The sequence below is a fragment of the Convolutriloba macropyga genome, chromosome 2, assembly GCF_964194025.1.
Source record: "Convolutriloba macropyga chromosome 2, txConMacr16.3, whole genome shotgun sequence".
In the NCBI taxonomy this organism is placed as follows: Eukaryota; Metazoa; Xenacoelomorpha; order Acoela; family Convolutidae; genus Convolutriloba; species Convolutriloba macropyga.
Window position 1 is genome coordinate 27081837 of NC_134469.1, and position 13699 is coordinate 27095535.

Genomic DNA, 13699 nt, shown 5'->3' on the forward strand with positions numbered 1-13699 from the left:
TTGCTTCCAGCTCTGCAAACCGGCAGAAGCCAGAAAAGTTTTAGTAATCGTTTCTAGGTAAGGATAGGATGCGGGACTGGACAGCAGGGTCTTTTCTTTTGCTGACACAACATCATCGTTCAGCGTCATTTTCCGTACATATAAGTTAGCTTCTGTAATTTTTATTTTGTAGGATTTTGCAGCGTCATCTGAAATTAAAGAAAAATCGTCAATTGATCGCCGAAAAGAGATTCGGAGTGTTACACCACTGAGAAGATGTCGATCACAGGTAAAGAAGTCAACAGCCACCTTTCCGTAAAATGTACACTCAGCAGATGCTCTGACTAAAGTTTTTCGTCTGGTGATTTCGGATGCTGCAATTACCCCGGGGTTTGCTTCATAAGAATAGCCTTGACATGCCAACCACGTGCTTTTGGCATCTTTATTGTGAGAAAACTCGGTTTCGATGAAACTTTTGTGGGCATAGTTACCATTGGCATTTGAAATTTTCAAACCGTTAGCAGATACTGTACAATCAGAAAAAAGTGAATGTAGGACATTGTTGCAAAAGCATGGCGCGTCTGTTTTAGTCACATCTGCAGCAGCAGTGTTGTCATATTTCAAATCAGCATCAGAAGACTGTAGAATCTTGCACTTGATTTCAAGAAAAATTTTTTGGAGATCAATGAAATTGTTGCGGTCTCCTGCAACTTCAAACTCTAGCATTGGTCCATTAGGGCTGTAAACCCGTCCCAATTTCTGACAAAAACTTCCATCAAATGTAACAAGGAGAGCTGGTTTCTCGAATAAATCCAACGAACTATGCGTTGCTTCGGCTGGTAACATATTACCGATCATCTTTTACTTTGGCGAAGAAGTCCGACCGACTTCTTTTGGGTACTCTCTTTCGTGAAATGGTGGTTTTGCGTTTGGTTGTTTTCCTTGGTCCAGCGCGTAAGCGTTTTGGATTCCTTCTAATTCTTCTCGTTCGTCGCATGCGGATGGCTAAAGATCCACCTGTTTGTTTTTTCACTGTGTTTGATATGGTGTTCTTTAGAGCTTGCTTTGGTGATTTCTTTTTACCGATAACATCCATCAACTCAGGGACGCCTTGTAGCAACAGTTCTTTTCCGATGCGTTTAGCTGCTGGCAGAACAAACTTCCGAGCAAGTGGCAGTGCAACACGTCCAATACCGCTAGCTAATGCTCCAAAACCACTACCTCTTTGTCTATAGTGACCGGAAAAGTGAGGCAATGATGATGCTTGGTTTGCGTAGTAGGAATCCATTTAATCACCAAATTTTTTAAATTGTAATGTTAAAATAACTTTACCAGTCCCCGAAAAGGGAACTAACTGTCCCGTTTCAGTTCGTAGCTCAATTGATATTGATTGAATGGTGTTCGAAAGTAGTTTTTTGTAGTCTAAATTTGTGAAAACTATCCGGTGAGTTGGCTCTAACTCACAAACGCTGCCGTTTTTCAAACGCTGTTTTGAATCAATGACTCTTAACAATGGTGCTTTCGCATCACCCACATACTGATACTCAATAATGTTTTTGTAAATAAAAATTAAATGCTTTCCAGCGCAAAGGTCTGCTGGAAAATCACCATAATAGGTTTTCGTATCATCATTTTTCATTAATCGGTTCGCTGTTGTGGGAATCATTTTGTATCCAATATGAATTCCGTAGCCATCTGGAATACCTTTAAAGCCAATTATACTGGGTATTTCTTCACTTGGAAAGGTAATTCCCTCGTATTTACCAAAAATCATTTCGTATTTCCCACTGCTTTTGATTTCTCGGAAAGAGAAGTTAGGCAGTCCAACTGTTCTCTTGATAGTTGCTAAAAGTTGAGCAACTGTATCATAAGTGCCAGCCATAAACGCTAATTTTTCTCCATTGTAGGGTCGTGAAATGACGTTGGATCCAGTTGCGCGGTTTTGTGATTCCTCATATCCCCTGAGACTGAACGCAACCAAATCTCCATTAACTATGTGTTCAATTTTTGTTGGAAAAATGATTTCACTCAGAGCCACTCTCCAGTCTCCTCTGAGATTAATTTCATCATTAAAAAAATTTCTAAAATTTGCTAAAGTGTTTTCCTGGAAAATGTCCATCGAAGCAGATGATATAACGTGTACTGTGAACTCATCCTCAAAACGGTTACTACTCATTTTGATTTGGAGATTCTCGTACTAGTTGTAATTCTGGCTGGTAAAACTTGCCCTGGATAATTTCTTTATTAGAATCAATAAGAGAATATGTAGGTGGATTAAGCGTTGGAATACCGGCAATTTCAAAAACTTCGTCAGTGAAAGATTGCTTGTATCCTTTTCGGAAAGTTTTTTCCTTTTTAACGATTCGAACAAAATCACCCACGTAAAGTTTTGGTTTTTGACTGCGACGTGTCTCCACAGTTAATGATACAAGTCTTGGTACATCTTTTTTGGTAACTTTGTTAGGAGCAAGTTTGGTGACACGATTAACACGGGAGTTGATAGTTTTTACGAATTGATCCAAATTTTTAATATAAGAATACGTCCATTTTTCCTCCAAATATCGGTAAATAATATTTTTTAGTGACCTGATGTTTCTTTCTGCAAACGCAGACTTCTTTTCGCTAAAAGTACTATACAAATGAATTCCTCGTTTGTTGCAGAGTGTTTTGAAAGCTCCCAAAAACTCCACCCAAACTTTTTGTGGTTGCTTGTGTTTGATCATGTTTTGGAAGACGTTTGCGGTTTCTGTTGCATTTTTTGTTTTCAGCGGTTCAACACGTAGATACCTCGAGAGGCAGTCAACTGCTACGAGCAAATATTTAACATCCCGATTGTATTTTGCAAGTTTATCAACATGAGCTAAATCTAAAGAGCAGATTTCATTCAGATCGTTGACGATTACTTTTAATCGCGGAAAATTCAACCGCTGTGCACGATATTTTGTGAAGGATGGTTTTGTTTCCAAATAGATTTTGACTTTTATCATTGGCAGTTTGCTGAAATCTTTTAATCGCTTTGAACTTCCGAATGATGCTGGACCTTTAGAATAGAGTCTATCCAGTAGTTTCACATCTTTAATAGTTAGCCCATTTTTTTCCTTTCGTCTCCTGCTCTGTCTTTTTGTTTGTTTTATTTTTTGGTTCTGCAGTTTTTGATCCGGAGGCTTTACTTTGACTTCCACTGCTCTGTTCGCTTCTTTGTTGTTTTTCTGATTCTCCTTGAATTTGTTCGGTTTCCTCTTCTTTCTCCTCATCGCTGTAAACTTCTTTGAGAACTTTTTTAGCATGAGTGTTGGATACTAAGTGCTGGGGTATCTTGAGTTCGTGCAAAATATTTGTGTACACGGCTAGGTCAATTTTCTTTGTCGGCTGTTGCAAATTGTACAAAAAAGTTGACACTTTAACTCTCATAGGTTTGTCCTCAATATGAAGGAAACCACTCGGGTCCTCAATGGAAACTGTTTCTGAACTTAATATCTTGTTTAGGATGATTTCCGCTCTTTGGATTTTGTTTTCTTCCATTAATTCTACTTCTGACATTATAGAGTCAAAGTCTGATTGTCTTTTTTTCAATGAGGGCTCAATTTCGCCATCATCACTAAAGAAAGACTGTACACTTTCACTTCCATCATCCAATTCACTTTTTAAATCAACACTACTTGTTCTTCTTTTGCGCTTGTTCACGATATTAGTTTTATTAGTTTCCTGTTCAGTCGCCTCTTTGCTTTCAAAATCGGTTGGGTTGTTTCGGTGGAGGAGTGACAATTGAGCAGCTTTCTGTTTATAAATGGGATTATCCAAAATTTCTGTCCTAGTCGGTTGTTTTGACTCAAACATTCTTTTCGGTATCAAGACAAACTCTTCCGCATGCATTACTACTTCTTCAAGTAAAGGTAACAAGAGAGACTTATGCTTCGAAGTAGATGTAAATTTTTTACCAAAAGCTGACGCTTTTTCCTCAAACTTGTCTCTTTGGAAAGAAAATGTCGGAATGATGTTTCGTAGTTTTCAAGTAAACTTTTATCTGTGGGCACGTTTCCATTTATAACATTGAGAAAGCATTCACAGAGAAATTTTATAAATTTATTTGATGATTTTTTGATGAATTTTTTTAGCATGCTTTCCGGCATTTCGAGCATTCGCCTCAGCATACATATCTCTTTCTCTCTCATTTGTGAGGTGGGTAATTACAGCTTTGGAAGATGGCAGATTGTTGGCCCCGGTGGTACAATATTTGAACAATAACGTAGTGAGTCGGTTGTTTTTGGGTCTAAATCAATCAATAAGTGTCCGAATGGTTGTTTTGTTGCAAGATCATAGCTGTCTTTTAAAAAGTTTGTGTTATTGAGTTGTTTTCCAATATAACTTATCTGCTGTATATCTCTGGGAGATTTGAACAAAATGATGTGTGTTGTGTTGAGATCAATTGTTCTAGACCATTTACTCTGTTGAAACAAATTATGCTTAACATAGATAACACTGATCTTTTTGTGGCGTCCTGCTGTTGCAAGTTTTGAAAACTCCTTGTCATTGAAAATTTCCTCGCAAGAATCGTCAAAGACGAGCAAACAGTTTTCCAACTGTGAAATGAATTCAAATCCCGAGAATTTGGTAAAATAAATGTTCAAGTTACGCTCCATCGTTTGAAATTTTGGTTGATCATGTTGATAGAAATAGTATATTGACTTGAAATTAGGGAAAAACGTATTCTTAAGAAGCATTTGAAAAATAATTTCGGTCTTTCCGCAACCTGAAGGACCACAGACTGCCATGAAGAGACGATCACTCGTTGAGATTATTTTATTCATAACTTAGGATTTGGAAGTGCGTATCCAACTGTGCACGATAGCAATGAAAACCAAAATGTTGATTCTTCACAATCGAGGTGGAAGAAAACTAATTTTGTCAGTGAAACTACAATAAGAAAAACTATTATCGAAACTTGTGTAAAATAAACTACCTCAGAGCGCGGTAATCTAGAATTGCAAAACCTCCAAGACCGTCTCTCTTGGTTTTGATCATCAAAAACCAAATCAGTGATTCCTGCTCCTCCACTGCCAGCGCAATCTAATTGATCTCCTGATTGACTCATTTTGAAAGCAAAGGATTTTCAAAAATGAATTTAATTCAAAAATTCATTTTTAGTTTATTTATTTAGTTAGTTCATCAACCATAAAAAATTCGTATGTAATAAATTCAGAGTTTTTGTCTTCCTTCTTATATTTTATTTTATAGTTCGCTTGGAATCCGTAGTCATTGCCATAGTAGACAATTGACTCCACCTTTCCTTCTCTGACTACCTCTTTGATTTCATCGGGGAGACTCTCATCGTCCAGGGGTACTGGTACTGGCACTGGATACTTGGGCGTAGGTAAAGGGGTTATTTTCAGTTTTTTCATTTTCTCTTGTAAAGACATGATACATTTGAAAGTACTCCAGCAGTGAAAGATATTTCTTTAGTGTTTCAATTTCAGCAGTATTACAAAGTATTTGCTGCTTCCTCAGTATAGTTTGTCCACGAGAATCAATTTTTTCTTCTTTCAGAAAAGTCACTGTCAACTGGTTATCACTCGCAATGCAACTGCATACTGTCAAATTTGGAGATAAATTCACTTGAAGAACTGAAGGAGTTGCTTTCTCCACACGACGACTCATTAGTTGGTAGTGTTATCCAATAAAAGTACACCTGTGCCTTTCTCTTTGCGCAATGCTTTTTCTTTTGTTTGAATGGTAGTATAGATGAATGAAGTGAACAAGTCAAGTGCTCTACTGGAGTGAAGATTTCTTCAATTTTTGGACATAGCAATGTTTCTAAATTTGTGACGTCTTTTTGGAGGAGTTTTTGCAGTGTCTCCGACTTCTCCTTCCCCTTTGCGTAGAATTTAGCAGTAGGAAAACGGATCTTGATTGCTATAAATATTTGTGATAGAAACCAGTAAGGGTAGCTGCCGCTGTCCCACGAAATACCATGCAAATGCTTCGATACCCACTGATGCGATTTCCTCTCACTCGAGGACAGCGAGTTGAAGGAAATTGGAGGAAGAAAAAGAATCGTGTCTGAGTAGTTGTTTGAACAAATAGATAATTCTTTTATAATGAATCCACTCTTTTTGTGTCGAAAACCTTCAAAATCTATAACAACAATCTCCGGACTCAACATTCCAGCAAACTGAATAAGTTACGTTTAAAAGTTTTCACGAACATGCAGAAGAATAAACCTGTCAGGTGTCCAACGTAAGCGTTTGTGATTGGACAAGGCAAAACGTAAGAGTATCCTGGACCCTTTTGGCTATACTCTGCAATAAATCCAGAGGCATCATGAAGAATTGCATGTAAGCGAAGCACTTTAAATGATTTCAAATAGGTATCCAATGAAGAGTTATCTATTCCAATGATCCCACCATAAGGCCTCAGTTTTAGTGCAATTTCGAGGTTAACATCAGGGTCCAAGTGCAAGCAGGTTGCCAAAAAGTAAAGAAATCTTTCATTATGTTCTGGATAGTCTGTTTTTATTAAATTATAGATTTCATGAATGGTTTTTAAATCTACCGTCGCGATTGTTGTTGTCATGCTGTTTTTGAGCAAGCATTATAGACAAATGAAAATTAGGTGACTTTTGCAGGGTATGATAATTACTTTTTTTTGTTTGTGTCTACATGACAGCTCCTTTTCCCCCAAGGTTTTTAAAGTTCTTCCTTGTTGGTTTCCTTAAACTGATTTTTTTTTAAATGCAAGTGTCACCCCTCCCCTCCATAAGACTCAGAGAAAAACAAAGAAAAAATCTAAGTGTCCCCCCTCCCCTGTAGTTTGACCGGGAAGACACTTGTGTCCCCCCCCCTGTAGTTTGACCGGGAAGACACTTGTGTCCCCCCTGTAGTGTTCACGGGAAGACACTTATGTCCCCCCCTGTAGTTTGACCGGGAAGACACTTGTGTCCCCCCCTGTAGTGTTCACGGGAAGACACTTATGTCCCCCCCCCCGTAGTTTGCCCAGACCAAAACAAGATTAAAGTACCCTGGCGCAGACATATGACGAATTCACTTTCAAAGCAAAAGCGGTGGTAGTTAAAATGGCTTCAAGCCCAAAGCGGCAAACCAGTCACGCAAGTGGAGGGAAAATGGTTTCCTAAGATTAGTTTCATGCATGGCAGGGGAAATAAGGAGAAAGAATTTCAAAGTGTCCCACCCTGTAGTTTGCCCAGGAAGACACTTGTGTCCCCCCCGTAGTGTTCACGGGAAGACACTTATGCCCCCCCCCCCCCCCCGTAGTTTGCCCAGAAAGACACATCACTACTTTCATTGGTGACAACTTAATCTGTTAGAGTTTATAAGATGCCCTGGTGGTTATAATTCAGCATTGTCACCGTATCAAGTTGTCGAGGTTTCAATTGCGCGTTGGTGTTAGACAGACAATTAATTTTTTTCCAGAGCACTCCAAGCTATGCATCAAGAATGCTATCCAATATCTCTCCGACTACTCCAATGTCAACTCGGGATTTAACTTCTCACACAAGGGAATTGCCAATCAGGTACGTGCATGACTAATTTAAAAGATATCTTCGTTCTACATGATTTTGATTTGTGTCGCTTAGGTGAAGATTGCCGCTATCGAGGCCAACATGCCTTTGTTTCGAAGTTTGACTGAAGTTATTATAATGGATATCTTGGCCTGCCAGGAGTCATGTTACCAGCTGCCACAACAGCCAATTCAACTCATACAAGTGTAAGCATATGTTTTTTGTTACTTATCTTAGTTCTGTTGGGTGTTCAGTTTATTAATTGCTCTCGAACGAAGTTTGAAGCAATTATTGTTTGTGTTGGTCTTTTTTATGCAAAGTTTTTGCGCTTTTGTTCTTAAAACATTTGGTGAATTCTCAAGTGGCTTTTTCAAGTTTCACTTCGTCATTTTGAGTGATTAATAGCCGCACAGCGATAGCTGGGGTTATTATTGGCCTTCTCTTTGTTTTTTACAATTCAAAAAATTTGAATTGTATTGGGGTGCTGACTTTTTTTTTCAAGATCTGTTCACACATTTTCATGATTTTTGAAGTCAAATTGGAGTAGTGATTTTGGTCATGCCGAAACAGGACATGGAGCGAATAAGCGAGTGGTTTTTCGGCGTGAAATTTTTATTCTAAATTTAAAGTAAAGTAAGAAAACGGTGTTTGAACACAAATTCGCTTTCTCGCTAGTGATTTTTTGTTCACCTGCTGCAATTTCACTTCGATTTTTACTGGTTTCGATTTTTTGGATCGGATTTTTTTCTAAATGGTTTTCGCAATCCATTCATAGCTCATTATAGGGCTAGTTTTTTGTTTGAACCAAATTTCCATTTCTCGTTAGTGGGTTTTGTTCACATGTGGCATTTTGACGTTGATTGTCTGTTTTTTTTTGGTTTTTCGATCTGATTTTTTGGAAATGCTTTTCCCAATTCACTCATAGTCTGTTCTTGGCCTAGTTGTTGTTTAGTCAATGGAAATTTTTAAATTAAACGTCAGGACTTGTCGCAATGTTGCTATTTTTGTTACAACCGTAAGACATCACATCCACTTCAAATCTGCTTTTTGTTCATTCGTTCATGCAATTTCAACTGAAGTGCATGTGTGACATCATTTTTCGCTCTTAGTGGGGCGATTTTTTTCACTCGCCTGACTAAATTTGGTCACACGTGGCTTACCTCACTCACAAAAATGACTTCCTCACTTTGAAGTTGACTTTTATATACTTTAATTCAAATAGATAAGGTCAGGTGAATGTGTGTCACTCTAAATGAAGGTTATTTGAGAGCAGCTAATAGAGGCAGCAATAACTTATACAGATTCCTAATCAAAATTTAAAATCTCAGCCTTCAATGAAAAGACTAATTTTTTCGTCTTTTTCAGTGTTTTTTTTGAGACTGCAGATCCACGAAGCTATTGCGGCTGATTTCTGGCAACCTGCCAGCTGTATTTTTGATATTCTATTTTTAATAGTCGCCCTTATCTCCCAGCCGGCTATTATAGCGCTCCTATTTTTTTTACTTGTCGAACAAAAATGTTTCGCTTCACCTCATTTTGCCGCTTTTTCAACATTTTTCCTGAAATCTTTTTGACTTCTCTAGGCTAGCTTTTTCTCTTCTCTCATTCTGCTAAAAGGGATTTTGAACATCAGTTGCTCAGCAAAGCAATTCAAAATGAACAGAGTCAGTATATAAAAAAATTGAAGTCCGATATAGAAACGGAATAAACCCATAAATCCCAATTTTAGATGCCCGCTATTTGAACGTCGTTCCTATAAGTCTTAGTTACTGTCTCTTATGCTTAGTGGTATTGATAGTAGCCCCTATAGCTTCTCTCTAAGAAACAGAAGTATGTTCAACTACGAAATGCCATCAAAATAAATCGGACTTAAAAAATGTTTTTGTACAAAAACCTTTTCAATATCTTATATTCTTTCAATCCCAATCATGCTTATTGGAATCAACGGCGACTATTTTCCGGCAATCTGCCGAGTATGTTCAAATGTTTTACTTTTTGATTATACAATTAATTTCGCCCTGAGCTTTTTCCTTTCCTATAATCTAAAACTAAAGGCAGATTTGGTCATGTAACTAACAGAAACTGCAAATAGGACGTCCGCTCATCATATGGACATTGATTAAATCTATCAGGTGGGTATTGTGGTTAAATTTTCTTTAAAAAATTTTATTTTGCTAAAATTGCCGAACTGTCCCATAAACGTATTTTTCTTTCTGGGCTATGGCGTTCAACTTCCTTACGCGGCTCAAGATGTAACTACTTAGCTGAAGAGTTCCAGCCGAAACCCAAAAATTAAATGTTCTCTTTCGAAGACCAAAAGATGTCCTGCTATGTATGTATATCTAGGAGTTGACTTGCCGTTCCCGAGTTGACCCACTCAGAGTCATGAATAAAAAGCATAAAAAGCGAAGGTGAGAGAGACAAACGGAAGAGTTATGAACTAAATATACATGAAAAATAGCAATCAATATGTAAAATGTTATTTTGATCTTCAAATAAATAAGGTGAAAAATTTTGTTGCCGAGTCTGGAAGCAGTTCTCACTTTTCAACTTTTGCATCATGCATGGAAAATACAAAAAGCGATTCAGAGATTGTACTTTTAATCTCTTCCGTTAGAGATTGTCATATTTTGTGCAAAATTTGCTATTTGAGATGGCTGTATTTGTGATGCCAAGGTTTTGGCTAGTGGTGGGTCTTTTTTAAAAATGGTATGTTCAGACACCTTTGTGAGTCGGTGGATGTTGAGAAAGTGATCACTACCCTCAACGGCAACGTCCAATACGAGGCATCATCAACCACTGTACACAATGGCGAACCAGGTAGAGGAAAACACAATGGTTCGGCAGCAAACTTTGATGGTGTCGAAAGTGGTGGTGGGGATGAGAACTGTTCCAAATTAGAAACAATCATTCAGCTGCACTATGAACTGGTGACCGAGTTCTACTTCAGTCTGGTTCTTGCAATTGCAAACTCATTTTTCACTGGTTAGTTTCCAATTAGACTTGTTCACTTTCAAAGCCTTTTTTCCAGATCATTTGTGAGCCTAATTTTTCACCAATTTTTTTGATATTCCTATACAACAATGTTGCTGAAGTTAGAGAAACAGTCTTAAATTTGGATAATAAGTTGTGAATTGGCTGTAAAAACATATGCAACATATTAATCAAAGTTGCAATTTCACCTTAGCTTTCTTTTCTAAATGGAACTTTTCAGCTCAAATGGCCAAAGCTGAGGTTTTTCCTTTGCACAAGGAGGGTTCTAAGTTAGACGAAAACAATTATCGTCCGGTATCACTACATTATGTGTACGGAATAATCTATGAACGTAATATGTATAACAGGCTGTACTCCTATTTGGAAAAATTCGATATGATACTTACCAGCAATTTGGATCCAGAAGTACAGTACAGTTGATGCTTTAGATGAGCTCACAAAAACTCAGGATGACACAAAAGTTGAGAGCTATTGTTGGTTTCTTTCTGGATTTAAAAAAGGCCTTCGCTTGATCGCGATATTTTGCTGCAAACGCTAGAGGAGTATGGTATTAGACGAAGTTATCTTGGTTGGTTCAAATCAATACTTCAAATCACTGTTTTAAGCTAAATTATGAAATTTTTAATGTAGAGCCTGTTTTCAACTATTGGGCTTTTAATTAGACACTGAATTCTCATTTCTAAGTCACATTATGTACATTGGAAACAGACTATCTAAACAATGTTGAATCTTATCTGAATTTAGTTATTTCGTGTCCCGCTGTCACATGACTAAATGCTCTTTTACTAACGTTGTTCCTATCATCTAATACCGTACTGTAGTTTACTGCTGTTGTAGCTACTCTTCTCTAAAACCATTATAATTTCTACAAAAAGATTTTGCAAACTGTGTGCTTTCAGAACATAAATCGATATTTGCCATGACATTTTCCAAATGCATCTTCTGTTTTCGGTTTACAAATTGCAAATTTATGAACTTCTCAATTGTTTTGAAGGCAATCAATAAATAGCATACACAATCGTTTTGTAATAAATTCTTTAAACTGAAAAGTTGTGAGAGGAATACGAGAAGAAAAATCTGCAATTGCTTAATGAAATTTTTCTCAAACTACAAACACAAGGACGCGCAATCGGACTCTGTAGTACTAAATTGTGCATTAAATTAAATGTCATCGGAATATTTCATTCACGCCTTGATGAGGCTCCGAACAATGAAATAACTTGAGTTTTGTCATAGAATAAAACCTTTTTTGGTCGAGAACGAGCAGCTTACGAAGTTTATAACACTGATAGTTGCGTTCGTTCAGTAATCTTTCGTGTTGATTGATACTAGAAAAGTTTTGGGGGAGTTTATAAAGCAGACATTTTTGGTCTCGTTATCTGTCCGTGCTTTTTCTGTTACTGTAATTCGTTCAAGAAAAAGTGAAACGAATTCTTTCTTTCGTTATTTGTTTAGTTTAGTTGTTGATCTGGGTATTTTACTTGATGGGTAATGTTTATTAATAGCTCTCGAACGAAGTTTGAAGAATTTTTTGTAAACGTGTTGGTCTTTTTTAATTGCCCCGAACGAAGTTTGAAGCAGTTCTTGTAAAAATGTGTGTCTTTTTAATGCAAAGTTTCCGCTTGAGCGTTTTCTTGTATAACATTCTGTCGTGACTTGTGATTTCACTTCTTGAGTGACTTGTGACCCTTGGCTTTTGATTTTTTTGAGTGATTTGAATTTCGCACATTCAGAAAATAAGTCTGTTGCTAAAATAAAGGCGATTGTGACCGATGACAGTACATAGCCCGTCTAGCGGAATGTGAACGGAGAGGTCACTTCAAGATAGCATTCTGGCCGATAGCAATTTCTTTGTAAATTATAAGGGATTTAAGTCGTTTCATTCTTATCTCGTTCTCAGATGTTCAATCTCGAATTTGAGAGCAGTTTGTGAGACGTCTGTCGGTTCAAATTTCGTCTGGCTAACGATTATGTTTTCCAGGAAACGATACTATGACATCAGAAATCGTGACAGTGTTCAAATCGTTTATTGTTAACTACGATCTCTCAATTGCACAGAACTTGGAAAAGGAACTCGATCTGGTTCAGGATCTTTATCTGGGCATTGATCTTGACGACGAGGACTCCAATTCTAACAGCGGTGGCACTGGAGCCAAAAAAGGATCACGATCCGAAGCGTCTTTTGAGCGATCTAACTGGAAGTCAGTTTTAACCAGTTTCAATATTCATTTGAAAGAGATTGCGAAATTGACTAACGATTTCAAAGACATGCGAGAAACTGATGAAAGGAGCGTAGAGATGGTGAAACAGAGACTGGGTGCGGCTTTATCTTGTATGGACAATCTGCATCTTCTGTTGAACGCAAGCAAAAAGAAACAAGCATCATTTGATGATGATCACAATGAAACGAATTATGCCCTAATAGGCGAAGTCAATAATGAAGGGTTAAGTGAGGACGTTACTACAATGGAGCGACAGTATGTGGCAAATTTGCCGTACGATCAATTCTCATTGTCTGTGGAAACCACTGAAGATGATGTGTTCCTAGGAAAAGCTGGCCAGCATGATCATGCAAATAAGGTACATTTCAGAACATGGTACTTATTGTATTGCACAATTTTTTAAAGCTGCTTCTTAACAGTTTTCATAGCTGAACTGAGCTGACATTGACCTTCTCTTGGTTTTTACGACTCAAAGAGTTCGGATTATTAATTGCTCTCAAACGAAGTTTGCAGCAGTTATGATAGTCCCGCTGGTCTTTTTAATGCGATTTTTTGTACTAGCGACTTTCCGTCCGACCATTTGACTTTTCCTCGAAAACGGGATAAACCGGTAACGCCCGGAGGGCATTAAGTTCTCTTAGAGCGCTGCCGCTCACTAGTCGAAGCTTGGGATTCACCGAAACTGTTTAAGAGATATAAATTCATGGTGTGAAGGGCTTCTTGTTTCAGTTAACAAACTCGGTGAGCGGAGAAAACATAAAAATGGATTTTGAAACAGCGGTAATGTCGGTCTGAAAAAATTTTTACGCAGCCAGCGTTTTCTATGTTCACGTGCGTCTTCTTCAAGCTGTTTCTGATTATTGTTCGTGTTCTCTATAAGGTTATTGTAGGCAATAATTCATGTACATAATTATGTTACCGCATTCAGTTTCTTTGGATGGCGTTGGAAGCCCTTTGGTATCTAAACAAAGGCTAATTGAAGCTGATT

The 13699-nt window shown here is 37.6% G+C and overlaps 1 protein-coding gene across 2 annotated transcripts in view; it reads left to right on the forward strand.

The window, feature by feature from the left end:
- LOC142358579 (uncharacterized) overlaps positions 1–13699 on the forward strand; it is a 73162-nt gene that overhangs the window by 23630 nt on the left and 35833 nt on the right. For both annotated transcript variants that reach the window (XM_075409998.1, XM_075409999.1), the window contains exons 3-6: positions 7407–7507; positions 7571–7701; positions 10215–10480; positions 12471–13069. In XM_075409998.1, the coding sequence (XP_075266113.1) occupies positions 7407–7507; positions 7571–7701; positions 10215–10480; positions 12471–13069 (1097 nt within the window). The remainder of the gene's footprint in view (positions 1–7406; positions 7508–7570; positions 7702–10214; positions 10481–12470; positions 13070–13699) is intronic.